Source organism: Neodiprion lecontei, chromosome 5, assembly GCF_021901455.1.
Source record: "Neodiprion lecontei isolate iyNeoLeco1 chromosome 5, iyNeoLeco1.1, whole genome shotgun sequence".
NCBI lineage: Eukaryota > Metazoa > Arthropoda > Insecta > Hymenoptera > Diprionidae > Neodiprion > Neodiprion lecontei.
Window position 1 is genome coordinate 3,324,540 of NC_060264.1, and position 22,920 is coordinate 3,347,459.

Consider the following 22,920-nt stretch of genomic DNA (forward strand, 5'->3'; position numbering starts at 1 on the left):
GAAAGTTTTTACATAGGCATAGAACATGGACTGCTGCTCTCTTGGCAGCAGATGCGTCCTACCATAGACGTCTATGAGTGCGGTTTATTTGCCACCTTTCGAAAACGAAAGGCTTGAAGCTGCCGATAGGCTGATTTTTGAATATTGACCAATCATACCAGTCTTTCAGTTCTTTCGTTTTCGAAAGGAGACAAATAAAACGCACCCTATGTTTCTATTGGTTTCTAGGCTCTTGTTCCATCCTCGTACAGTTTGTGGTTCCTTCAATGCCGCCAAATTCAAACTCGAATGACTCTCACGTTTTTGGAAAATAAACGTGGACTGAATGTTCTTCAGCCAACGCAATAAATAATCACACAAGTGATTTTTAAACTCAGTACGACAGTGCCAAATCGACGTATGTACGTACAATACCTATGCATTTGTTTTACGGTAAGGAATAAAAGTCTGAAATCGAACGCAATATGTGAATTAAATGTTTCACATAGCTACCTACAGGCGTTGACTGACTTGAGTCAACGCTATAGGGTACATCTTTTTATTATACTTTATTGTAATAAACTTGAATGAAGCTCTCTATCTTGACTCAAGAGCATTTAACTACTCGTTCAGTTTGTAGTACAAATCCAAGTGATACTTGTCGTAAGTAGGATGACGCTGTACGATACATTTCCAATAGTAAATCTCACCCACTAATGCAATGAAACTAGCAATATAGCCAATTCCAAGAGCAAGCAATGCTCCGTACAGCTTACGAAGGTTTATTAGTCCCTTTGTGGAACTGGAGTCTTGTGGTCTTTCTGCATTGATGGTCCACTCCATTGTATCGCTGAGCCATTTTTGTATTAAGCCAGTTTCTGTAACGCGTCGTATCTAACGCGAAATAAAAAAAATTATTACACCTCGCGATCTTTCATCCCAGTCACGTGCATTTATTTAAGACGGTTAGTTGTATACTCGCCACAAGATCTACACGCCGTTTGAGCGGAGAGTTTCTATCGAGACCAAGGGAAACAGGCATGTGAATAACGCACTCGGACATTATGTGCAGGTTTCGATCGATGGTGACTGTTTTGTGATGCTTGGTTGCATTCAGCTTCTGTGCTTCTTCCAGTTTCTGTCTTTTTGCACGAGCGTGACGGAGGAAATACTTATTTTCGTAGTAAGCAAATTTTCCAGCAGCAACCCGTGAAATAGCTTCATTATCCTGAGTTATTACCTCAAACTTGTTACCAATTTCTTGAGAGTCAGTATCGAGAGAAGACAGAAAAAAGTCTTTCATTTCCTCACTCCATCCACCTACGGCAATTTGACTGCTTGCTAACTGATTCAAAGTATCTATCGTTACTCTGAAATCATTCAAACACAATTTTAAACATACAAAGAGTTTTCCGTTAATGTGGTCACTTTGCAACTGTGGCGGGTTACATACAAGTGTCCACCCTGTGCGTGAGGCTCTGTCAGGCAACCTATCTTTGTAAAACCAAGCCTCACGTACGTGGTGTACATCTATGCAGGAACGGCTACAGTCATATAACAGTCGAATTCGCAGAAAACTTTAGATGTAAAAAATAGTTATTGTTCAGTTAAAATTTTACCTGCTCATAGGATTTGCAAGAATAGCTGTCATGCTGGCACGATACGCTACAGCGACTAGTATGCTGTAAAGCCACCACCATCCTATAAACACCCGAAGAGCCCAAGCATTGGGAAGGCGAGGTAACGAGACCGAGAGCAGCATCCCATAAGTATACAGTATGCTATTTTGAAATTCTGTGTATGGATACAGACTCAGCAGCGAACCCGTTGTGTTTTTGTGTCGTTTCACAACTTGTAACGTACTAATATTTTTAGCTGTCATCTTCTCTTTGTATAAGTGCAGAGTTCGTTTGTATGTATGAGCGAATTGGTAAAATATTAATCCTCCCAAGAATAGAGCTGTCAAAACGGACAACCACATGTACATCCTGGGAATAACGAAGAAACTCATGGATTTTCTTATATTACTCTAGCAATCTTTAGTTCGCAATGCAAGTAAATTTACTTTAGAATTAATTTAAAAAACGTACTTGAAAGGCATGATGAGTATTTTCCAGGAATTATCATTCAATGATTCGGGTGTGAGAAATGTGAGACACTCGGTATTGTACGGCTCTGATAAATCAAATAGTTCCAAATGATTACTAGTATAGTGGATATCACCAAGTAGAAATGGACTATTGCCAGAAGCTGCCTCGCCAAAGAGACCTGTGAAACGTTCGTTCCCTCCAACAGTTCCCCATTTTTCGTTATCCACATTAGATGGAACATACACCACAGGCCAAAAGTTCAAAGCCTTGGCAAGAATTTTTATCAACTGAAAATACATTGAAAATCATCCAGATGGAAATTTTTAGCGGTTCCGATCTTTTTGGAGATAGTAAATACCAACCTCGATCTCAATGCCAAATGCCACCGAATTGTCAACAAGATTTCCGTCACGTGATATTTTCAGTTTTTCACTGACCGCCGGAATGTGAGGAAATATGGGCACCCTACAGAAATAACACACTAACTGTATGTCAATGAATTAACCAATATTCTTTGGATACTGAACTGCAAGTACAAACCTGAGCGACTGATTGAGGAGGTTTCTACTTTTGTCAGGATAATGTTCATTCTTGTATCGAAACCTTCCACGATACCAAGTATCAATATATTGCAGTTCTAGGTCACCTTCGCTCTGGTATGGTAATGGTACCGTACTAAGGTCAAACCATTTAGGAAAAGTTTGTTCTCCTGAGTGTCGTTTAGCAGAATTATAAATACGAATAAATATTACGTTCACTATCCTGTTCCAAATATAATTTGTGCTGGAGTTGAATAAACGATCATCATGTAGAAGTATCAAGTCTCCACGGGTGTTAATTAGACGTTCCCTTGTGAAGAAAGCAAGGAAATGAATCTTTCAAACGATCAATCATTAACGTGGATCAACCTAGATGCAAGTCTATGTTTTTTCCTTACTTCTCCACATATTGAAGCATACGGGATACTTGTAGCCCATTTGTATTGAGAATTACGTACGCACTGCAATCAGTTGCTTTGCTGGCTCGAAGAACTTCGTGAAATCTCCGTTTCGGTGGAAAAAAATCATCATTTTCTCTAATGACAATCTACGCACAACGTAATGACCCAATGCAATTAAAATAGTTCATGATTACACATGCTATACTGACAATAAGTTTATTACACGTTACCATACCATATAAACCGACACATAGCTGAACCTCTTGTTCCAATCAAGATTTAAAATTTGATGATAGTACTTATCGACAATCAAATTAACGCAGCGATTTCGAAACAGAATCCCTTTAGCCACAGCTTCGATAACTGACATCAGAGACTTTCCTGCTTCGTACTTCTGTTCGCTCGACAAATAGCTGAACAAATTAATTAATCAACTAGGCTGTATTATAGAATAAAAGGATATCGTCTAGGTAAAACTGTCGAGAAGTGTGTATATTATTCTATTTACATTTAAAAACCTATATTTAACCTTACATACCTTGCGTCTACAGCAGAAATCAAGTAAACAAGAATTAGAATGCAAAGCATAATAAGACTGATAAATACCGAAATAAAACGGAGTTCAAATGAAAGTCATGGAAAGCATTCTCCTGATTTGAATGGCAGTAAACCCTAAACATTCTCGTATTCTGAACGAACAGAGTAACTATCTCTATGGGTAATGAATAATTGATGGTCCAATTAGTGTAGCAATTCGATTCTATTCAATTATGTAAATAAAATTAAAGGTCACGAAAAACTAGGCTTTGTACTTTAATAGTAACAAATAGTTAATCGGATAACACTGATACTGCCCTTAAAGTAGATCCCGATTTACAACGAAGTTATTGATATCTTATATTTTCTAATCCTATCTATCTACCTTAAACTTAATTAATTTATCTATCTATCTATCTAGCTATCTATCTATCTATCTCTCCGTGTAGTAATAGCGATTTCTACCTGCGCTAGCAATTATAATGAACATTGTTAACTAACATAACAGAAGTCTACACTCAATTTAGTTGCGAGCCGTAGATAGAAGTGAATCTTTTTCTCTGCGCTCTATCAATAACTTAACCGCTAACTATCATCAAAGCTTCACAGGATATTCAGATTCTGTAGCTTGCTTGTAACTTACATGGTCAATGTTCGTTGACCTTTCATATTTTAAACGCTGTAATTCAAAGATGAAAACCTTATTGGTAGTTACTTAATTTTGTAGAAAATTTTCACATCAGTTACACAATTCGAAAATGAATTGACCATGTACCTGCATTCAAAGTTAATACCACATGATTCTGTAATCTAGGTATGACAAGGTTTATGAATACTCTCCCCTTTTTTCAGACAGCACTTATCCCGCTCGCTAAGGTCTTTCCAAAATTTAAGTCGCTTCTTCAACTTCTCAAGGTGTGAATTCATTTGGCATATAATTTTCTCATATTTCAATATGCACATATCCTTTTCTGCTATTTCTTTTCTAAGCTCCGCAATTATTGCATCTTTTTTACTATCTTCCTGAATATCAGATACAAATTTGTACATTTCTTCTTCTTTCGTATCAGCCTCACTATCGAACGTTGAAACAGACTCGACTTCGGTTTTTGTTGTTACAGCTGTAGAATTGTTTATGTCTCTGACGAAACGTGGCATTTTCATAAAATAAACTAGCGGAGGAGGTTCCTTGCTAAAGCTGTAGGACAAATCTGGTTGAATTGGTATCGGTACTCTTGGCAGGTTTCGCTCCTTCCTCTTAGTATATTTCAAAGGCTTTTGAATTATTGTTGGGACTGCATTCCATTTCAATCGATCCAAACGCTTTGATTCCCACTGATCTTCATCAAAATGAACCTGGAAAGTTTTACGTCTTTAAAATTTGATCCAAAGTAAGTTGCATGCCGTTAAAATCAAATAACAGCGAAGAAAAAGAATACTGGTAAATTGTTTCCATATGTAAATAATTTCATACAACTATATTCTAACCCAACCTCGCAAACATACGAATTGTTCGTTGGTTCCCAATTTCTTTTCTGAATGTTCGTCATCCATAATGTTCTTCGCTCTGGGTCCCTGGGGAATCTCTTTAGTAGAAAACCTTTTGTTGTTGAATTATTACATCCAGGTGCCGAACACTGAACCATAATTATCTGAAATTATTACTTATTCATGGCGACTGATGGTTTTAAAGTATTATGAACGGTATACTATAACTTTGACCTACCAGACATTTGATATACTTAAATGAGTTCTTTTCAGGAGAAGTATATCGTTACATCTTCCAAAGTAAAAAATGTAATTTCAACAACGAATTTGGTTGACGCACGCAAGGGTGAAAACATTGAAAATCTGAGGTTAGGAACTGAAATACAAAAATATCGTTGACAAAGCAGAACCGACGATTCAAATGGCATGAGATTCCACGAATTTCTCACCTCATTACTCTGTCCCACCCGTGTTTTTGAAAATTTATCAACAACTGTTTAGCCGAAACGGTAGTAGAGCAAAAAGCAGGCATGCTCGCTTATGCAGTACACACTGCATGCATGCATGCATGTATGTACACATAAGAATGGAGGATACAAACACAAAGTTTTGATAGCCGTGAGACGTCCTCATTGGTCGAGACCAGTTTGAAGATTTGAAAGCGAAAGAGAAAGAGTAAAGAGGCGGTGAAGGCAATCATGGAAATAGCAATAGCTGCGACGAGTACGAAACCAGATACAACAATAGCGGATTATCGTTGCGTTGAATATTTAACCGTACAATACGTTTGACACTTGTATCTTGAAATTGAGTCTTAAAATTGATATGCCATAAACATTGCAATAATATTGTGATAATCTTATCGTAGATTAATACCATGATCGTGAAACATTATGTATAGTTAAGCATGTAACATATATATACTGAATTTTTTGCGTTGCCATCCGATGTCTAAAAACTTTGTACAGTTAAACGTCAAGCAACTAATTGTGTGTGTATATACATTCCACAGGTCAGCGTGACTGTCAATTTAAAAATTATTTACAAATACTTTAAATTAAATAGTGCGCGTTAAGGCTGAACGTGGCGCATATTCAAGAAGGTAATTGTGTAGAAAGCTAGTATCATACAAGCCAACAATAATTCTGTTAGTTAAAAAACAGGTGCGATCGCATGCAGTCGATTGCAATTATATGTGATATACACAGTGCAACGTTTTACAGTGCATTATAGCATTTATATCATCAGGTTAGAACACACAGCGTATTTAATTCAAATATATCGAAGTTTAGAAAACAATTATTCAACGAGTCACGTCGTAAACGTCATTCGTAGGCAAGTTATAAAAGTATTAATGCGCCTAGGAATATGCATATATGTACATACATATCTATATGCATATACGAACATATATATATATATATATGACCAATTGAATAATATACTGTGGTTCGGGGGATGGAGTCATTCAACCATGTTTTATGTTGGTCTGTGAATTAAGATTTGTATGAAATTGGTCTTTGTATTCACAATCAAGCAATTGCGATTTGTAATTGTGACTTATACGAAGCCAAACTGTATTGCGTAATTAGTGAAAAAAAAAAAAAAACTGTATTGTAATTTCTTGCGTCGTCTCCTGCGATTGTTCAAATGCAAATCAGGCCGGGATCCACAAATTTTTATACGTCTACATCAATTCCCGTTACAAGAAAAGGCTCCTGGCAATTACCTTGTATATGCGATATGTGATATAATCAAATCAAGGGAGAGTCTGCAGAGATTACGATATCTAGCGATTTTAATCAGTAATTTGTCTTCAAATGGTCCGCGGCTGCACTTATTCGCAAGTGCACAAACTGTATCTGTCGTAAGGCCGCGAGTCATTCTCAGCTACTTTTTCTCCGTCCATTTGAATAATTGCAAAATCATCCTCTCTGCCCTAACCTGTACCGTCCGCGTAGCAGCAGACTGAATTAAAAACTGGCAAGAAAAATTGACAAAACCAAAGGAGACTGACAGAGAAAAATCTAGAAAGCGAAGGGCAAGTACGTAGGTACGTTCATAGATATACATATTATCGCGGCCAAATACCGAACACCGAAGACTTGAAGTTGGCGATGTTTAGCGTTCAATCATCTCTGCGGTAGTACGGTAATAGCTTGATTATTAATTGTAATTAACATGTTTGCATAAATATACGCATTGCTTGGCTTTTGGACCAATTTTGAACAACACTACACTATATACATCGCGTACTTATAATTTGTACGCGTACTTGCCAAATTTGAAATTTCGAACAAACTAGGCAATTTCACCTGTAAATCTATCACATGATTGGTTGAACGCTCAAATTGTTTGTGTCAAGTCTTTCTTAAGGGGGTGTCCTGGTCGATTTGGACGTTAATGTATATATCTCCAAATATCGAAGTCCTGTACCTCAAACGCAAGAAAGAGCTTAACAGCTCCATTCTATATACAATTCTGAACAAAAATGCTTCAATAAATTTTCATTTCACGTAGAAATAAAGAAATGGCATGAAGTTTACTATTACGATTTCGTAGAATCTGTGTCATGATGCATCTTAGAGGACGTACACAATATACATAAGTCCGGAAAAACTCAGCAAGATCGCTTATATTACTGATAGCCACGGGCCTATCAAAGGTCGCATCTAACGACATCCGTTGTTTAAAATAAAAAATTTGTTGAGGTAGAATTAACTCAGCTAAGTTTACGTAATTATATCTTCTATCCGCTACGTAAAATCGGATGCTTCGCAAGGACAGATTACGCGAGATTAAAATTTACATTCAAATTGTCACTGAGCTTCATTGGCTTATAAACCGCGAGACTTGTAGAACTTTGCTGAAGATTTGCATTTCATCGAATGTGAAATGAAAACAAGATAATTCTTTTTTCAAAAAACTGATAATCCATTGTCTATCAAGGACGCAAAGTAGGTCTTTTTACGCCGCGCCTAATTTTGCAATATGATAAGACTAACATTGCAAATACGCGAGGCGAGAAATATAATTTCTTCGATATTTTATTTCACAAAAGCATGGTTTACAATTTTTTTTTTTAATCCCACGTAATAAAAAGAACACTTTTTAGTAGTAGGAGGTTAAAGTGTACTTTTTTATGCTGTCGGTAAAATGATTACTTTACGTACGGAACCAGAATCTTATTTATACGATTTATAACACAGTAATATATATTACATAAGTATGCTGGTTTTTCAATTTAACACGCTTGGATTACTCGACCTTATCTGCTTTAAATATGCAGAGCGTACATCTATCAATAGTAAAAACATTTTTTAATTGAGCCAGTTATTGAATTGAAATACACGAGTACCACTGGTTTAAATGATGAACAAAAATTTCAGAGATTAGGTACAATGGACCTCATGAAGGTGAAAAATTTAATACGCGATCTACCTCTGGGGCCTCTCCACAGATACAGACAACAGGCCACGTTTGATTGGAAATCGCTGAAACTCAAGTTTCACGGTGAGGCTGTGTTGCAATACAAGGTAAATCTCTGAATAAACAATAACTCAAAAAGATTATTGTTCGTTTCGACTGTTCACACACCCTGATATCTCATAACATTTAGAACAAAATGTGGTCATACATGGAAAACTCACCAGTTTTCCAACCTCACGTCACCTCGCAGACAGTGGACGCACAGCGTAGAAGCTGCCATGCAAAAATGCTTGCCATGCTCAAAGATGACCTGCTGCAGGCTCCTACTGAAGTTCCTGTGAGTACAATGTAGGAAAATTAGATTTCATACAAAACTTGGACAATCTTGCGACACTTGTACATAGTCTAGTTCTTAAACCTCCCCATCTAGATATGGTCTTACAAGGTAAACTGCTCGAGTAGACTCGGCCAATCGGATTTGCATTGTAAACAGGCGAGTCGCTGGATCTAAACAAAAAATGTATACCTGAAATTGAGTGTATCTGAAGGCCACTTGTTCATGACAAAATACTTGACGATTTTCATTTTCAATAATTTTCCCAACCCACTGTCGAAAGTTTTCGATAAAAGAAGATTAAGGCTGACATTCAATATTTCTAAGCAGTTGAAATTGTCTGATGCTAGAAACATGGAATCGTTAAAGTAAAATACTCAATATTGAAACGTAGAAATTATAAATTAATGTACCCATAGGATTGGTTGGAGTACTTTTAGTTACGATCACAAGAACATTTTTAAAACAAGACAGCGTATCAATTGCTACTTTTGTTAAGTTTGTCGATACAAGAAATTGAAGCAAACGGGAGATCACATTTTTGTTCCCCATGAATGGATGGTATGATTAACAGAATGCTTGATACTTGAGATACCTATATATTTCAACTCGCCATACTCTCCTCTAATATTTGAACTTACAATCAACCCACCGGGGTTACTCGACAAACTTCTCTTACAAAGGCAGCTGAAACCAATAATATTTGATGATACATTATTCAAGCTTATCGTAACTACAGTGATGTGAAACTATCCTTAATCATTTACCAGAACGCTGCTTGGATCGATACAATGTTTCAATATGATGGATCACTACCTGTAAAAACTGCTGTCACCTTTGGCATGGTACCTGGAGTGGTATTTGCGTTAGGAACAGAACGACACAGTGAATTTCTTGAAAAGCTTCGAGAGGGTGAGGTGAGCATAATGCGTGTGTCGGTAGTGGTAATAGCAGTGTCCAATCAAGGATTGATTTTAGAAGCTGTTGACCTTTATTCCAATTTTCCCAGATACTCGGATGTTTTGCTTTGACAGAAATATCTCATGGAACAAATGCTAAGGGTATAAGGACAAGGGCTACCTACGAACCGAAGAAGCAATGCTTTGTTCTTCACTCCCCAGATTTTGAGGCTGCAAAGTGTTGGGTTGGGGGACTCGGTAAGGGCCTTGCAAATATTGATATATTAACTGTGATTCTTATCTATCATCCAAATAATATCACACAACCGTGGTAACTGAATTATGATACGTAGGAAAATCAGCAACACATGCTATAGTATACGCACAACTAGTAATGCATGATGGTACAAATCATGGACTACATCCATTCATTGTACCTATACGTGATGTCCGCACCTTAAAATCGCTACCTGGGGTAAAAGTTGGAGATCTTGGCGAAAAAATTGGCCTAAATGGAGTAGACAACGGTTTTGTGCAATTTACTAACTACGTTATACCACGAGAAAGTCTTTTGAATAAAATGGGTGATGTTACGGAAGATGGGAAATATGTCACACCTTTCAAAGATCCTAGTAAACGATTTGGTAAGGTACTCCCAACAACTCTGTGATATGTTTGAAGAAATTTTGTAGTTTATCCTCGACTCTGCGTCCTTTTATAATGTTTAGTACCTCGTGAGAGTGGAACGCGAATATTTTAAATTTCGCTCAAAATCTTTGAATTTAAATTCCAGGGGCATCATTAGGGGCGCTTTCTGTTGGGAGGGTAAACATAAATGTCATGTGCACCGCGTATCTAACTGTTGCAATAGTTATTGCAGTTAGATATTCAGCCGCAAGAAAACAATTTGGACCTCCCAAGGAGGAAGAATGGCCAGTTCTTGAATACCAAATTCAGGTAACACATTGGAGTAGGGTTTTCATTATACTATAATACATGTTTTCATAACTATTATGCATAGTAAGCCCGAAGTTGACCAAATTCAATGTTCAATAAATTCATGTTTCAGCAACTTCGACTTTTTCCACATTTGGCAGCTGCCTTTGCTTTAAAAATATTCTCGTACCAGTTCAGCATTAAAACAGAGGATTTCCAAATCAAAATGATAAGCGGAGAAGACAGAGATCTCCTTGCTGCCGAGGGTCTAGAGATTCACGCACTGTCCTCTGCAACAAAGCCTCTCTGTGCATGGACTGCTCGTGACGCTATTCAGGATTGCAGAGAATCCTGTGGGGGCCATGGATATTTAAAAGGTAAACTTTGTAGTTTCACGCCTTATATTTTTTTTTTCTACCTTCTACTCATTAATTATTATGAAATACACGAATATTCTTTTCTTGCAGCGTCTCGCTTGGGCGATTTGAGGAATGATAATGATGCAAACTGCACTTACGAAGGAGAAAACAACGTTCTAATCCAACAAGCTAGCAACTGGTTACTCAATCAGAGATTATCTATTGAAAAAGATGAACCTTTTCTATCTCCACTTGGCTCTATAGACTTCCTACCAGATGCTCAAAGTATTCTGCAGCTAAAGTTTACCAGCACTACCATCGAAGACACGATGAAACCTGAGAGTGAGAATACATTTATACTTTTTATTTACAGTAATAGTAGACATGCAACCACTAAGCATTTACGTTCGATGTTAAGTATTAACATTCAAGGATTCAATAAGTGACCAATCTTAATAGGTACAAAAATCTTTCTCATTACAGATCTACTCAAATCGTTTAGGTGGCTGGTTTGTCATTATCTTGAAATAACATACGAGCGTGTAAAAGAATTAAGTAGTAATGGACAAGATTCTTTTTCGGTGCGAAATAATAGCCAATCATTTTTCGCTCGGACTCTGTCACTGGTATATGGGGAAGTAAGTTATGAATAAAAACTGTTTCCTCGAAAAAGCGAATAAAATAATGTCAATGAAAATTAACGTTTCTAACGACTTATTAACATTTTGATTACCTTTTGTTCCCTTAGCATGCGATAATAAAGGCCTTTGTTGAATATCTGCAAGATCCTAAATGGAGCATAGAGGAGCGAAAAGTGTTGTCCATATTATGCTCACTATACGCAGCTTATTTGCTTGAACGGAGACTGGGTGACCTATACGCAGGTGGATATGCGGCACTAGATTCTAAAATTGACATCTTGTTACGCGACGGCATAATTCGGCAATGCAAGGAACTTTTGGTAGATGCTGTTTCGCTTGCCGATGTCCTCGCACCACCAGATTTCATTCTCAATTCGGCACTGGGCATGTGTGATGGTCAGGTATGACGAAATCTCCCCATTGCACGGCAGTCAGACTATTCCTCTTGCCAATCTGGCAATTTGCAGTGCTATTTTAAATCTAATGCTTGTGTTTTCTTTCACAGATATACAAGAATATCGAACAATGGATTTTAAAAGATAAGCAAAATCTTGAGCGGCCATCATGGTGGAAAGAAATTTTGCAGGCAAAATTGTAAGAGTTTTCTGATACATATTCGTGGCGCAAATTTACTCTTAACATTCGTATAATTCAATTTTTATACAATTTTAATATTTTTATATAATTATATGCCTGGGGTCCTTTAATTCTGTACAAATAGGTTGACATGAATATATATTATAAATAACATGAAGTTACATCAAGGGTGCCAATAGAATTTTCCCATGATTTTTCGAAACTAACACTGATATCGTAGGACAAAGATATCTAATCTATACAGTAAATTTCCACGGGATATCCTCAAAAATCAGAAAACAGGTTGAAGAGTTTTCTATAAACAATGATCGATGCATGAATATAATAACCTGATATTGTTAACTCGTATAAAGTGTTTTTAGAAGTGCAAAGTATGAGGCTGTCGTGCTCATTATCTGAAACAAAGTAAGTAAATAAAACTAAATTAATACATAACTGGGTATGAAGTATGACGAAAAGAAATCACGAATAATATATTTTACCCACATTAGTAAATAATATCAGAGACACATCGGCAAATTTGAGGGCAGTAAGTTTAATGGGTTTTTGAATTCTGATCATCATAATGTGGACACAGGTAGGAAAAGCTTCATTGTCTTGCTGAGCGTTGTACCAATCTATATCGTACAGGGCCAAGCCAACTTCTAAGCTCTGGAAAAACACTGGTTTTCTGCATCTCTATTTTTACTGTTAAAATCTACCAGCAGAGGCAATAGTCCTCTCAACACTCGTACTTACAGCAAAGATCAGAGAACTCCCGAACCAGCAGTACAATAGTACTTCGGAAAATTCCATGGAAAAATACACTATAAACAATGCTACATTTCCATTGTGCCCACCTTTGGTCTACAACACAGTATGGGATTACTTCAACTTGACAATATGAAAGCAAGCAATTACTTATACTTACAACAATTGCATGGAATATCACCATGCACATGCTTAAAGTGCTGACAACTCCAAGGCCGAAAATAATCGGACTGTAAATTTGTTCTAAAATGTAGCTATGTCTGCAAAAAAAAAAAAAAAAAGAATGACTGTTGCGATGACATACAATTATTTACAACACACTAAATCATTTGTTACAAAAAGGACAATCTTACTTGATGATAGCTTGATGTTTTTCTACACATAAGCGTAAATAATCCAGTGCCAGCTTTGTTTTATCCTTCTTATCAAGGCTTCTTAATCGTAATTTAATCAGAGCACGTTGTAAAAGCTGCAAATGTAGTACTAGGTGCTGAATTGCAAGGCAATAAAACGCGTCAATTCCGGATATGTAAAAAATCAAGGAAACTGAACATATTGTTACTGGCACATACGCAATGGCATGTTGCACGGAGTCAGTCAAATCTAAAGGCAATTTAACTAGGTACGGAAGAACATAGACAAATTCCGTTGGTGCTTTTCCTGATTTCCATTGATAGAATATGGAAACAGCAGGTGCGAAAAAAAAATTAGCTATTGTAAATATTACAATACTAAGAAATATGTAAGTGAGCTTGTGTGCTACTTTTGCTGCGCTGATCATAGCGTCTGTGTTGTCTGGGTCTCGAAATTCTGTAATCCACATTTTTCTACCTTGTGCTTCAAAATCAAGAATAATATGTTGCTTGAAAAAAAATACAACTGCCTTGTGAACTATAAGAAGTGACGTTGTCGTATTACATAATATTTCCAAGCAATCAAAAAAGTTTCCCCAAATTAGGTAGATGTGGTAGAATTGAGTCAAGGTAAGACTAAGAAGAACAAAAATATAAAATATTGTTAGAGCACGTCTCCAAATCGAATCGACCTTCCCTTCAACCTGAATATACAAAATTGCAAATTAGGAATACAATTTTTTATTCACAGGATCTTGTTTCAAAAATATACATTCATTAGATGCTCACTGGTTCATTACTCTAACATATTATTTACTGTTTCACTTTACTCACCTGAGGCCACAAGCCGACTGCCCTGAGTAATCGCTTATTTATATTTGTATACTTGTCATAAAATTTTTCAATCTCTGTTTCTTCCATTCTTTGCATTATTAATTCAGGTTTGTAGAAGTTTATTAATATTTGAAAGATGTATATGAGTGATGGCATTCAGTCAACCTCTGGTGCATATGAGCAATTCTTGTTAGCGAGGCTTGCTGTACGGATATTTATGCCTGTACAACTCAAATATAAAAACAAAAATGATTACATATTGTATGATAAGCCCCTCATTTCCAGAGCTATAACTCGATCTAAATTCTGTAATGATCACACGTATCAACAGACATAAGATAAGCGTATTTTGTACGAATACTGCAAACCTCTCATTATTAGTTGGAAGGACGAGCAATCAGTGGTCAAATAAAACCAGCTATTATCATGATTACATTTGTCTGGAGTACTTATGTACAAATAAAATATAAGAGCGTCTGTTGTTGGGGTTGCATCATTTGCATTCTGCACATTAGTACAAATTTCTTGGCTTATAACGGCTGATTATGATTACAAGCGGCGCAGAGTTTAGAAACAAAGTTCACAGACTGACATCTCCAATGTTTCACCAATCTGTTATATAAAACGTATCGACGGTTCTCTTTCTCTCTCTCTTGTTGCATTTGAAAAAGTTTTAATTCTGTTAAAACAAACGTGTCTTGCTCCATTTATCAGGAAAATCAAAGTTCCGTATGCTGAACAGGTGGCGAGAGATATGCATCAGCTTCAGCGAACCACTCATCATACACTTGTTTGGGATCAATTTGCCAAAATTTGTGAAACGATACCGGTTCTTGTGACGCAAGATATACTTTTGGATAATCATCTGGTCGGGCCTGAAACAATGGTATTTTATTAAACTGTAATGAGCCAAGCTAACGAATAATAATTATTCTATTCTTAGCGGACCTGATGGAAATGTGGTAAATGTATGGGCTCTGTACCAACACGTTTAAGGCATACTCCAAATAGAAACATGTCATCGGGTGTGGACGGTGATGGACAGCTACAAAAACCTGGTTCTATTAATTTCTGGACTAAATTAGCTGATAGAACCAAACCCGCTCCACCGGTCAAGTAGTTGTATCCACTATTTTTCCATAAACGAAAACCATATCGTTCACCCAAAGCTACAGGATCGGACGGATTGTAGCAAGTCAGCAATTGCAACAACTTCCCTAAGCTGTTAATATTTAACGATAATTGAACATTTCTCGCACATTTAAATAAGACTCTCTATCAAAGATAAAATACTTGCCTCAAGATTGTATCGTCATCAGTGATAACCAACCAATCCAATTTTTTACTCGTCAAAATTTCATTGCTGTGTTTCAAAATTGAGTAAGTTTTTGCACAGTGTCCTTGCGTGGTATTTGGAGTGACTATAGCTTCGGGTATATTGTCATCTGTTCTGAAAAAAAATTAAATACACTGAAAGTAACAGTCAGTGTCAAATGTTGTTCAATTTAGTACCATTCAATGGTATGACGAATAAATGCAAAGCACGAATGGTAAGTCTACGCACCTGCTTTATCGCTATAATATCCGATATTGGCGGCATGTTTAGCCCATGTTCTCTTGATAACTGAAATTCTTTGCACGTGAAATTTACTACAAGTTTTGACTGCTACATATACCTTTTGTATAGGTATAGATTGGCCCTGAAATGTTTTCAAGTTTCAGCAAGAATCTCAATGTTATGCATTAGAAAATGTTAACATTTGAAACTCTTACACAAGGATGAAAATGCTGAGGATATGTAGCACAAGTGTCGTCAGAGACTACGCAGAGTTCAGGGACGTGTATCAGTCTAGTTCCCTTTCCATTATCCCAAACAAATTTAGAAAATTCATAAGCAGCGTCTATGGAAAATTCTCCTTCTGGTTTTTCACCACTGGCAACTCTTTGCGCTAATCTTTTGATATCAAATTATAATAAAACTAGGCAATTAAACATTATTCTCACAAGTACATATTAATATTAAATCTTATATTTATGTATACAATGGAAAGTAGCATGGAAAATATTTGAGATAAAGCAAATTGTTGAATGAACATACTTTTTAACGAGTGGTGCTGTAATAACAAATCCCGACGATGGATTTGGGTATTTGAACTTTTTAGTATGATCAGAAAAATGATGAATTATCGTAGGCTCGTGATCATAAACTGCATATCCCAGCCAGATGTCCTAAAAAATAATTGTAAGATGAATGGAAATAAGGATCTGTGTCACATTAGGTTTATAAAGGAATTGCCAACTTTTTGCACCTGTGAGGAATTGAAGCCCCTTAAAAGATCCATCAGACGTTTCAACTTGATAAATGTATTGACTTCGCAAAACAGGTACCATTGTGATTCTTCAAAATTTCTAATGAGATCAGGCAATATGTTTCCAATGGTCCACGAGCCAACTAAGTTCAGCTCGTGTGTCAAAATAATATTGACAGAGACCTAAATCATAAATAATAGCATACAGCTTGTTTGAACAAGTCCTTGTTTTGAAATCAAAAACAAAGGAAGTGAGGTCGTAGAAACTTTCTAGCAGTTATAATTGTATCAACATACATCTTGGAGATCTTTTGCTTGTTCTTTGATATTGTCACGCAACCTGTATGCTTTAGCAGTGTGATAACCCGGATACTGACTTAATACTGTAATAACTAACTTGGCTGCATCTGTAAAGACAAAAAGAATGTTCCATGGGAAATGAATAATCGAGTCAATTCACTCCTTCCTCATACTTTTATGACTTAATTGTTATTACACAAAGGGTGTCTGATGCAAAATAAGCTGCTAATAGTGGAAATGTATGAGTTATGAGACAAGCTAGTCATCAACTCACAATTATGCGTACAGAGATATAAGATTGTTTTCAATATTGTTGCAAATTATTCTGGATTGACGCTAATATGGGGATTTTCTTCTCTAATCACTGACCGGCAAGTCAGTGTTATTAAATATATGTACTTTTCCAAAGAAGTAGGAACATCTTTATCAATTGCATACCTGAAGCAATTGCGACTAAGGCAATTTCCAATGCGAAAGCAGCAAATATTGCCAGTTTAATAAAATGCATGCCTGATGTGTAATTTCCCCTGGAAAAGTATACATAAAATTGAATTTTGATCTTGAAATACAATGAATTATGCACAGGACAATATTACTACATGCAATCAAATATCGCATGATATGGACGCTGACTGGAGTCATTTCATTTTTAGAAATTAATAAACCATGCTAATTTGTATTGTTTCGTACCTGGAAATAATGTTCACACAAGGTGACACTTGAATATACCTGTTTATTTACAAATGCAATCAGGTGTTATGCATAAGCCAATGACCTTGGTTTCATCGATAGAACTGGTAGCAGCTGATAGATGGCAGGATTTCCACGGGCGTCCAATTGACCCCGCAGCGCCACGCTGTCGACGGCAAAAAAGCGCTCATGAAAATGGGTATCGACGCAACGACAAAATGCCGAACGTTAAAACTACGTGGTAGAGTCAGTGGTGCTCAGTTGCGTTTTTATCATAAGAATTAAAAAATCTAGGATTGTAATTGGAAGTCACGAAATAAATCACAAACGTATCAACAAATGATGTTATTGCAGCAAGAATGGTTGAGAACAAAACTGACTGCAGAATTATCTTACATAATAATACTCAAAACACCTAAACTAATCTTAGTAACAGAAATTAGATCGGAAATACTTGGGATGCATCGGTAATACAAACTGAAGTAATTCCGAGGTAACTTTTGTTACAAACATCAAAATCAATTTCTGTTACAAGCCTCATAATTGCCAACAGACGCTTGATAAGTCCTGCAAAAATCGCATTAGGATGTGCCATGAAAAATTGCTGATCGGGGAAATATTTCACGTCAAAAAAGATACTCTGTCAAGTCACCAGAGATGAAATATTTAATCAGCAATTTGACACATTTCAATTCGATTTTAGCAGGATTTATCAAGGCTTTATAAACGATTCCGGAAATCGAAGCTAAAATCGCTGCAGATGTTGTTAAAAAAACGTTTCATCGGAAATACAGAAGATTTGACTAACTGCGACAGACGTAAGGTTTGACTAGCTGAAACAGACAAAAGGTTTTATTAGTTGAAACAGAAGAAATGTTTCGTTTGCTAAAACAGTCAAAAGGTATGAGTAAGTTAAATAGAAGGTTGGTTGACTGAAACAGAAAAAAGACTTGATTAGCTGGAACAGACAAAAGATTTGATTAGCTAAAACAGAGAAAAGGTTTGGTTAGCTGAAACAGAAAAAGGTTCGATTATCTGAAACAGATACAAGATTTGATTAACTGAAACAGACAAAAGGTTTGGTTAGCTGAAACAGACAAGTTTTTATGAGCTGAAAGTGACAAAAAGTTTGGTTAGCTGAAACAGACGAAAGGTTTGATTAGCTGAAACAGACAAAAGGCTTGATTAGCTGAAACAGACAAAAGGTTCAATTAGCTGAAACAAACGAAATTATGATTAGCACAATGACAAAATCATTTCTATTATTAATGAAAGAAATTATAAACTTTTTGATCAAAATTAATTTTGTACCTAGAATTACTGAAATAAATATGCTTTATAAATACTTACGAAAAGATTCTTCACTATCACTATACACTCCGCGATTTTTATCTCCGTGAATTGACTGCCGTCTTACATATGCCACTCTGTCTCTCAGAACCAAAAAGTATCAAGTCAACGCGCAAAAGGCGCGGTCAACTCCAACTTGAAAACTCAGTTCTTGGTAAGAAAATTAATTGAAAAGCGGAAGGCTTCACGTATAGAAAATGCTTTACTTTTTCATGTACCATTTACGAAATCGTTCAGCAAAAGGAGCGATCGATCGATTCGCATTTATTAAATGATATATAAAAGAAGTGCGTTTTACCGTATGTTCCATCATAACTCTGATGACGAAATTCCCTTACCAATCCCGGTTTTCCCGGTGTATAGCCACCCTGATTCTCAATCATCGCGCAAAAGGCGCGTCTGATTCCCGTGATTACTACGCGCAAATCGGCACGATCGATTAACCTGTCAAAAAACCTTCAATATCTAGGACTTGTCGCAAAATTCTGCAGAAACCCAAGCCGCATCTGCGTCTCCTTGAATCCGACACATTGCGATGCGAATTGTTGTTCTGAGAAGCGAATCAAGTCCGGGAGGGAGGTTGGAGGACATGCATTATTGTGTGGCGTGACGGTCGGCGGTCCTCTTCGACGCGACGTCTTCGAGCTCAGCATCTCTCCCCATCTAGCGTACCACGGAACGCGATAGATGGTCCAGAGATGTGTTTTGCCCATTCAGACGATCACAGAGATCAATTTAATGAAATAATTATCGATAATGACTAAATAATTAAATAGACAAGAAGTGGGAAATTGAACCTCGTTCAAATTTGAAAGCTCACTAATAATTTAGAGACTCTTGTATTCAAGTCTTTTGAATATTTCTTGACGAAAATCACTGTGATCATTTGACGCTGTGGATTACAAAAATTTGTAACATCGCGACACATCGCGACCTTCCTACCCTCGCCTAATTCCCAACGGAACCACCCAACGGAAATGTTGAAGAGATTCACACACACACATCTACATTAAACCCCGCGACGGATCCCAAAACGACCTCCTACCTACCCGATTACCTATATTCGCTCTAAACGATTCTCCATACTTTCCAACACACATCATTCTTCCTCATTCGCGCCGTGGTCACTGTGACTTACTTTTTCATTGGTTACCTGTGGGATGCAAAATGTTTTTGTACTCTAGTCAGCGATAATACTATTTTAGTGATTGCTGGCTGACTATCGGTACATAAACCTTTTGTAAGATGGATTAAAAACATCCTAAATGCTAATCAGCATTTTTCTAAGCGAGCTAAGCCTGTAGTTATTCAATAGTTGCTGGGTATTAAAAAATTGAAAATGATTCAAGATATATCATGCAATTTGATTACGTTAATACATTCTGCCAGACTTTGAAATGCTATCGATTAAACAATCGTTGGAATATGTTTAAACCTCAGATTTATTCATCACTTAAACAACATCATTCGAAAATTCAAACGTTGGTAGATTAATATATCTGTAGCTAAACACAATTTGTTCTCGCGAATGTCGAGTAAGTGATGGTAACCTGTCGCGATGCTCATTCCACTTTCAGCAACGTGCAAAATTTCTAACTGAGTACCTATGGTAAAATAGGTCAATTGCTACGAAAAAAAAAGATCCAATTTAAAGTCAAGCAACGTTGCGATCATGAATGAGCCTATCCATGCAGCTAGGAAATCGAAGATTTGTGTAGCAATTGTTACCGCCACGCCACATGATAAAGGAGTCCCAGGGAAATACCCGTAACCTAAGACGTGCAAACTCACCAACGTTGCTGAGTAATGGAGAAGTTACTCGGATGTCTCTGCTTAACTCTAAAAAAGCGAAAAAGGAAACTCGAATTAATTTAGCAAACTGGATTTTTAGTTCTCAGGTAAATTATTACTGTTGTCTAGTTCCATATTTATTCACCGCATGTTATGCAATGACAAAAATTTCCAATGCACCACATTGAATTATCAAACAATAATTAACATAAGTTTTCTTACCTCCTCCAGGTTGCTCCACACTTTACATGTAGTAGTTCTCGTAGCATCTCAGGTTGTATGGTGATGACACACTTTTCACACTACAATAAGGATATAATAAAATATTACTTGCACAATGTATTTGGATCACATTTCATGTCACTACAGACTGTCTGTCTCAAAATAAGTTACTTGCATGATATTTCAGTGGTTCCTGATTTAATTATAAACGAACTGCAAAAATTAATTAATACTAGAGGGCTCATAAAATAAGCACAGATTTTGAATAAATGCATAAAATTAGTGAGCAGTTAAAATCATTTACGATCAAAAGGGATATGGTAATTAAGAGTCATATTAAATATGTACCTTTCAGTTTTATTCACTGCATAGCTTGTGATTTAATTTCTAGTTCGTTGTCAAAGATCGATTGATTGGGTTAGGTCATTCGGATCATCGCTAAATGTGGTTGACAGTGCTGTAATATAGTTTGCCCCTGTTAACAGGTAAGAAATAACAACATTTAATTAGTATTTGTTTTAAAAAATTGATATACAAAACGTTGAAAAATTACTCTTATTTTTGTAAATATAATGTAGAACTGAATACCAGTTAATTTCAACTCACTGAAGTTTCTCAAATTGAGAATAGCCTAAAAGTATAATCAAGAACGATCTCAAACATGTACCTGTTTTCTAGTCTTCCACAAAATTGCGACCTGTTCACTTTCTGGTTTTGTTTTTCATCTTTGTGTTACCGGGGTCACTTAATGCGGATACTCGCTAACCTCATTCATTCTTACAGTATCTCGATTCTGTAATCAGCTAAAGGACGAACGAACAAAAATTTTTTAATATTTGATCTTAATCACCATCCATATACTCAATAATGTTTAAATGCATCCAAATTTTGGTTTGTAGCTAATGTATTATGCTAAGTTTTGGAATATCTTGCCAATTACATAAACAGGGAAAAAATGAATGGGATTGTTTGATACCTGTTGTTTATATGTAATAAGTTCATCAGTTCCGTTACCGAGTGGTGTCTTCCACGATTTATCGACACGGCCTTTCAATCTAGGTAATTACTAATGCTGATTAACGTTGTTTCAGTTTCTTTCTGCAATCAGGTAAGATAAAAAACATTTTGTGAGTAATTTATGGATCTGTAATAACGATTTGAATAGCATTAAAAATTCACCATATTTATCCAAAATATGATAGGTACAGTAACGTTCATAAGTTAGGGATCTCTTTCCAAATTTTAAATGAGGACAAAAATATCTCAGCCAAAAAAGTCATAAAAGCGAGTTTTTTTTTTTTTTTTGGGTGAGATGTCAAACTTATTGTCCGGATCTAAAATTCGAAAAGTGATCCCGCATTTATGAACGATACTGTGTGAGGAATGAATAACAGTTGACGATTTAGATTCTCTCGCGACTTCGAGACGATTAGTAACGTCGAGATGCCTTAACTTTTGTTAGATGGTAATAAACGATTACGAAATGGAGGATCCCCATCGATCGATCTCCAGGAAAAAATTCGGAAACAGATGGAATCGCTTATAGTGTTTTGTTACATAAGAAACAACGCCAAATCAACCACGAAATAAAACTTCATTTTACAAACGTGTATCGACGTCAGAAACGCTATCTGTGAATCGAGATCCGAGACGCAATTCGAAGGTCACCTTCCGCAAGGCCCGTTTTTCCAGAATGTTAGAAAGAAAACAAGCGAAGATCATAAACGCATTTTCTTGTAACAAAACGCTTGTGACTGGTCAAAAGTCTGCCCGAGAGCAATTTCAATCTGTTAATAACCTGTTGTTCAGCCAACTTTGGAAAGCTAACATCTAAAAATCCACAAAGTAATAATTACACTAGATATTCAAAGCCCAGTCAAAGTTTTTTTTCTCGTAGATGGCTGCCTAAACGGATTGAGTGAAACTTGCTAACAATGCGACTATGCACTTACCGAAAGTTAGCCGCACAAAAAGAAAACAAACGACACCCGACGCAGAGGGTAGAAAATCGAAATCGCTAAAAGCTGAAGTTGCATCATAGAATGAAAATATGATACACGAAACTCACCTTTGATGTCCCCGGTTGTTGATA

General features: G+C 36.4%; 5 protein-coding genes across 19 annotated transcripts; 1 reads left to right on the forward strand and 4 right to left on the reverse strand.

Annotated features, from left to right (window-relative positions):
• Positions 1-162: 162 nt before the first annotated feature.
• LOC107217080 (glutamate receptor ionotropic, kainate glr-3) lies at positions 163-7,333 on the reverse strand. Of its 6 annotated transcripts, none has more exons than XM_046742055.1 (11): positions 7,126-7,333; positions 5,273-5,410; positions 5,040-5,198; positions 3,245-4,902; positions 3,007-3,155; positions 2,610-2,918; positions 2,432-2,534; positions 2,070-2,356; positions 1,599-1,967; positions 962-1,349; positions 163-873 (listed from the first exon to the last, which is right to left on the reverse strand). In XM_046742055.1, exons 4-11 carry the CDS (start codon positions 3,377-3,379, stop codon positions 601-603), a joined length of 2,013 nt encoding a protein of 670 aa, XP_046598011.1. In that variant the 5' UTR covers positions 3,380-4,902; positions 5,040-5,198; positions 5,273-5,410; positions 7,126-7,333; the 3' UTR covers positions 163-600. The 6 variants fall into 6 exon arrangements, with proteins under 6 accessions (XP_046598011.1, XP_046598014.1, XP_046598013.1 ...); XM_046742058.1 differs by lacking the exon at positions 7,126-7,333 and adding an exon at positions 6,764-6,890; XM_046742057.1 differs by lacking the exon at positions 7,126-7,333 and adding an exon at positions 5,484-5,706 and having other exon boundaries at positions 5,040-5,183.
• LOC107217263 (peroxisomal acyl-coenzyme A oxidase 3) lies at positions 6,002-12,390 on the forward strand. 8 transcript variants are annotated; one of them, XM_015654742.2, is made up of 12 exons: positions 6,002-6,136; positions 8,424-8,570; positions 8,654-8,800; positions 9,568-9,714; positions 9,807-9,954; positions 10,050-10,340; positions 10,490-10,653; positions 10,766-11,009; positions 11,100-11,333; positions 11,475-11,629; positions 11,740-12,033; positions 12,138-12,390. In XM_015654742.2, exons 2-12 carry the CDS (start codon positions 8,436-8,438, stop codon positions 12,228-12,230), a joined length of 2,052 nt encoding a protein of 683 aa, XP_015510228.2. In that variant the 5' UTR covers positions 6,002-6,136; positions 8,424-8,435; the 3' UTR covers positions 12,231-12,390. The 8 variants fall into 8 exon arrangements, with proteins under 8 accessions (XP_015510228.2, XP_046598008.1, XP_046598009.1 ...); XM_046742052.1 differs by lacking the exon at positions 6,002-6,136 and adding an exon at positions 6,161-6,282; XM_046742053.1 differs by lacking the exon at positions 6,002-6,136 and adding an exon at positions 6,349-6,369.
• A 92-nt stretch (positions 12,391-12,482) lies between these two features.
• LOC107217088 (odorant receptor 13a-like) lies at positions 12,483-13,233 on the reverse strand. Its single transcript, XM_015654464.2, has 4 exons — positions 13,140-13,233; positions 12,968-13,075; positions 12,716-12,880; positions 12,483-12,624 (listed from the first exon to the last, which is right to left on the reverse strand). The coding sequence occupies exons 1-4, from the start codon at positions 13,167-13,169 to the stop codon at positions 12,568-12,570; spliced, it is 360 nt and encodes a 119-aa protein (XP_015509950.2). The 5' UTR covers positions 13,170-13,233; the 3' UTR covers positions 12,483-12,567.
• Positions 13,234-13,327: 94 nt separating this feature from the next.
• LOC124294670 lies at positions 13,328-14,253 on the reverse strand. The gene is made up of 2 exons (XM_046741040.1): positions 14,167-14,253; positions 13,328-14,057 (listed from the first exon to the last, which is right to left on the reverse strand). The coding sequence occupies exons 1-2, from the start codon at positions 14,251-14,253 to the stop codon at positions 13,329-13,331; spliced, it is 816 nt and encodes a 271-aa protein (XP_046596996.1). The 3' UTR covers position 13,328.
• Positions 14,058-17,635, reverse strand: LOC107217281 (beta-1,3-glucosyltransferase). Of its 3 annotated transcripts, none has more exons than XM_046742061.1 (10): positions 17,466-17,635; positions 17,214-17,302; positions 16,773-16,882; positions 16,467-16,658; positions 16,265-16,395; positions 15,940-16,120; positions 15,731-15,866; positions 15,464-15,611; positions 15,115-15,388; positions 14,058-15,041 (listed from the first exon to the last, which is right to left on the reverse strand). In XM_046742061.1, exons 2-10 carry the CDS (start codon positions 17,281-17,283, stop codon positions 14,886-14,888), a joined length of 1,398 nt encoding a protein of 465 aa, XP_046598017.1. In that variant the 5' UTR covers positions 17,284-17,302; positions 17,466-17,635; the 3' UTR covers positions 14,058-14,885. The 3 variants fall into 3 exon arrangements, with proteins under 3 accessions (XP_046598017.1, XP_015510243.1, XP_046598018.1); XM_015654757.2 differs by having other exon boundaries at positions 16,476-16,658; positions 17,466-17,627; XM_046742062.1 differs by lacking the exon at positions 16,467-16,658 and having other exon boundaries at positions 17,466-17,628.
• Positions 17,636-22,920: the final 5,285 nt, after the last annotated feature.

Excerpts from the sequence above, each read along its gene's own strand:
- LOC124294670 (XM_046741040.1), bottom strand. The coding sequence starts at position 14,253 with ATGGAAGAAACAGAGATTGAAAAATTTTATGACAAGTATACAAATATA. Across the intron at positions 14,058-14,166 it reads CAGTCGGCTTGTGGCCTCAG|TTTGCAATTTTGTATATTCA; the intron begins GTGAGTAAAGTG and ends TTGTATTCCTAA.
- LOC107217088 (XM_015654464.2), bottom strand. The coding sequence starts at position 13,169 with ATGTGCATGGTGATATTCCATGCAATTGTT. Across the intron at positions 13,076-13,139 it reads TGATATTCCATGCAATTGTT|ACCAAAGGTGGGCACAATGG; the intron begins GTAAGTATAAGT and ends ACTGTGTTGTAG. Across the intron at positions 12,625-12,715 it reads CTCTGATATTATTTACTAAT|ATAATGAGCACGACAGCCTC; the intron begins GTGGGTAAAATA and ends ACTTTGTTTCAG.
- LOC107217281 (XM_046742061.1), bottom strand. The coding sequence starts at position 17,283 with ATGCATTTTATTAAACTGGCAATATTTGCTGCTTTCGCATTGGAAATT. Across the intron at positions 16,121-16,264 it reads ACAGCACCACTCGTTAAAAA|ATTAGCGCAAAGAGTTGCCA; the intron begins GTATGTTCATTC and ends TGATATCAAAAG. Across the intron at positions 15,867-15,939 it reads CTCAGCATTTTCATCCTTGT|GGCCAATCTATACCTATACA; the intron begins GTAAGAGTTTCA and ends AAAACATTTCAG.
- LOC107217263 (XM_046742050.1), top strand. The coding sequence starts at position 8,318 with ATGCAGAGCGTACATCTATCAATA. Across the intron at positions 9,715-9,806 it reads AAAAGCTTCGAGAGGGTGAG|ATACTCGGATGTTTTGCTTT; the intron begins GTGAGCATAATG and ends CAATTTTCCCAG. Across the intron at positions 10,654-10,765 it reads TTCTTGAATACCAAATTCAG|CAACTTCGACTTTTTCCACA; the intron begins GTAACACATTGG and ends TTCATGTTTCAG.
- LOC107217080 (XM_046742055.1), bottom strand. The coding sequence starts at position 3,379 with ATGTCAGTTATCGAAGCTGTGGCTAAAGGGATTCTGTTTCGAAATCGC. Across the intron at positions 1,968-2,069 it reads ATACTCATCATGCCTTTCAA|GATGTACATGTGGTTGTCCG; the intron begins GTACGTTTTTTA and ends CGTTATTCCCAG. Across the intron at positions 1,350-1,598 it reads CTTGCAAATCCTATGAGCAG|AGTAACGATAGATACTTTGA; the intron begins GTAAAATTTTAA and ends GAATGATTTCAG.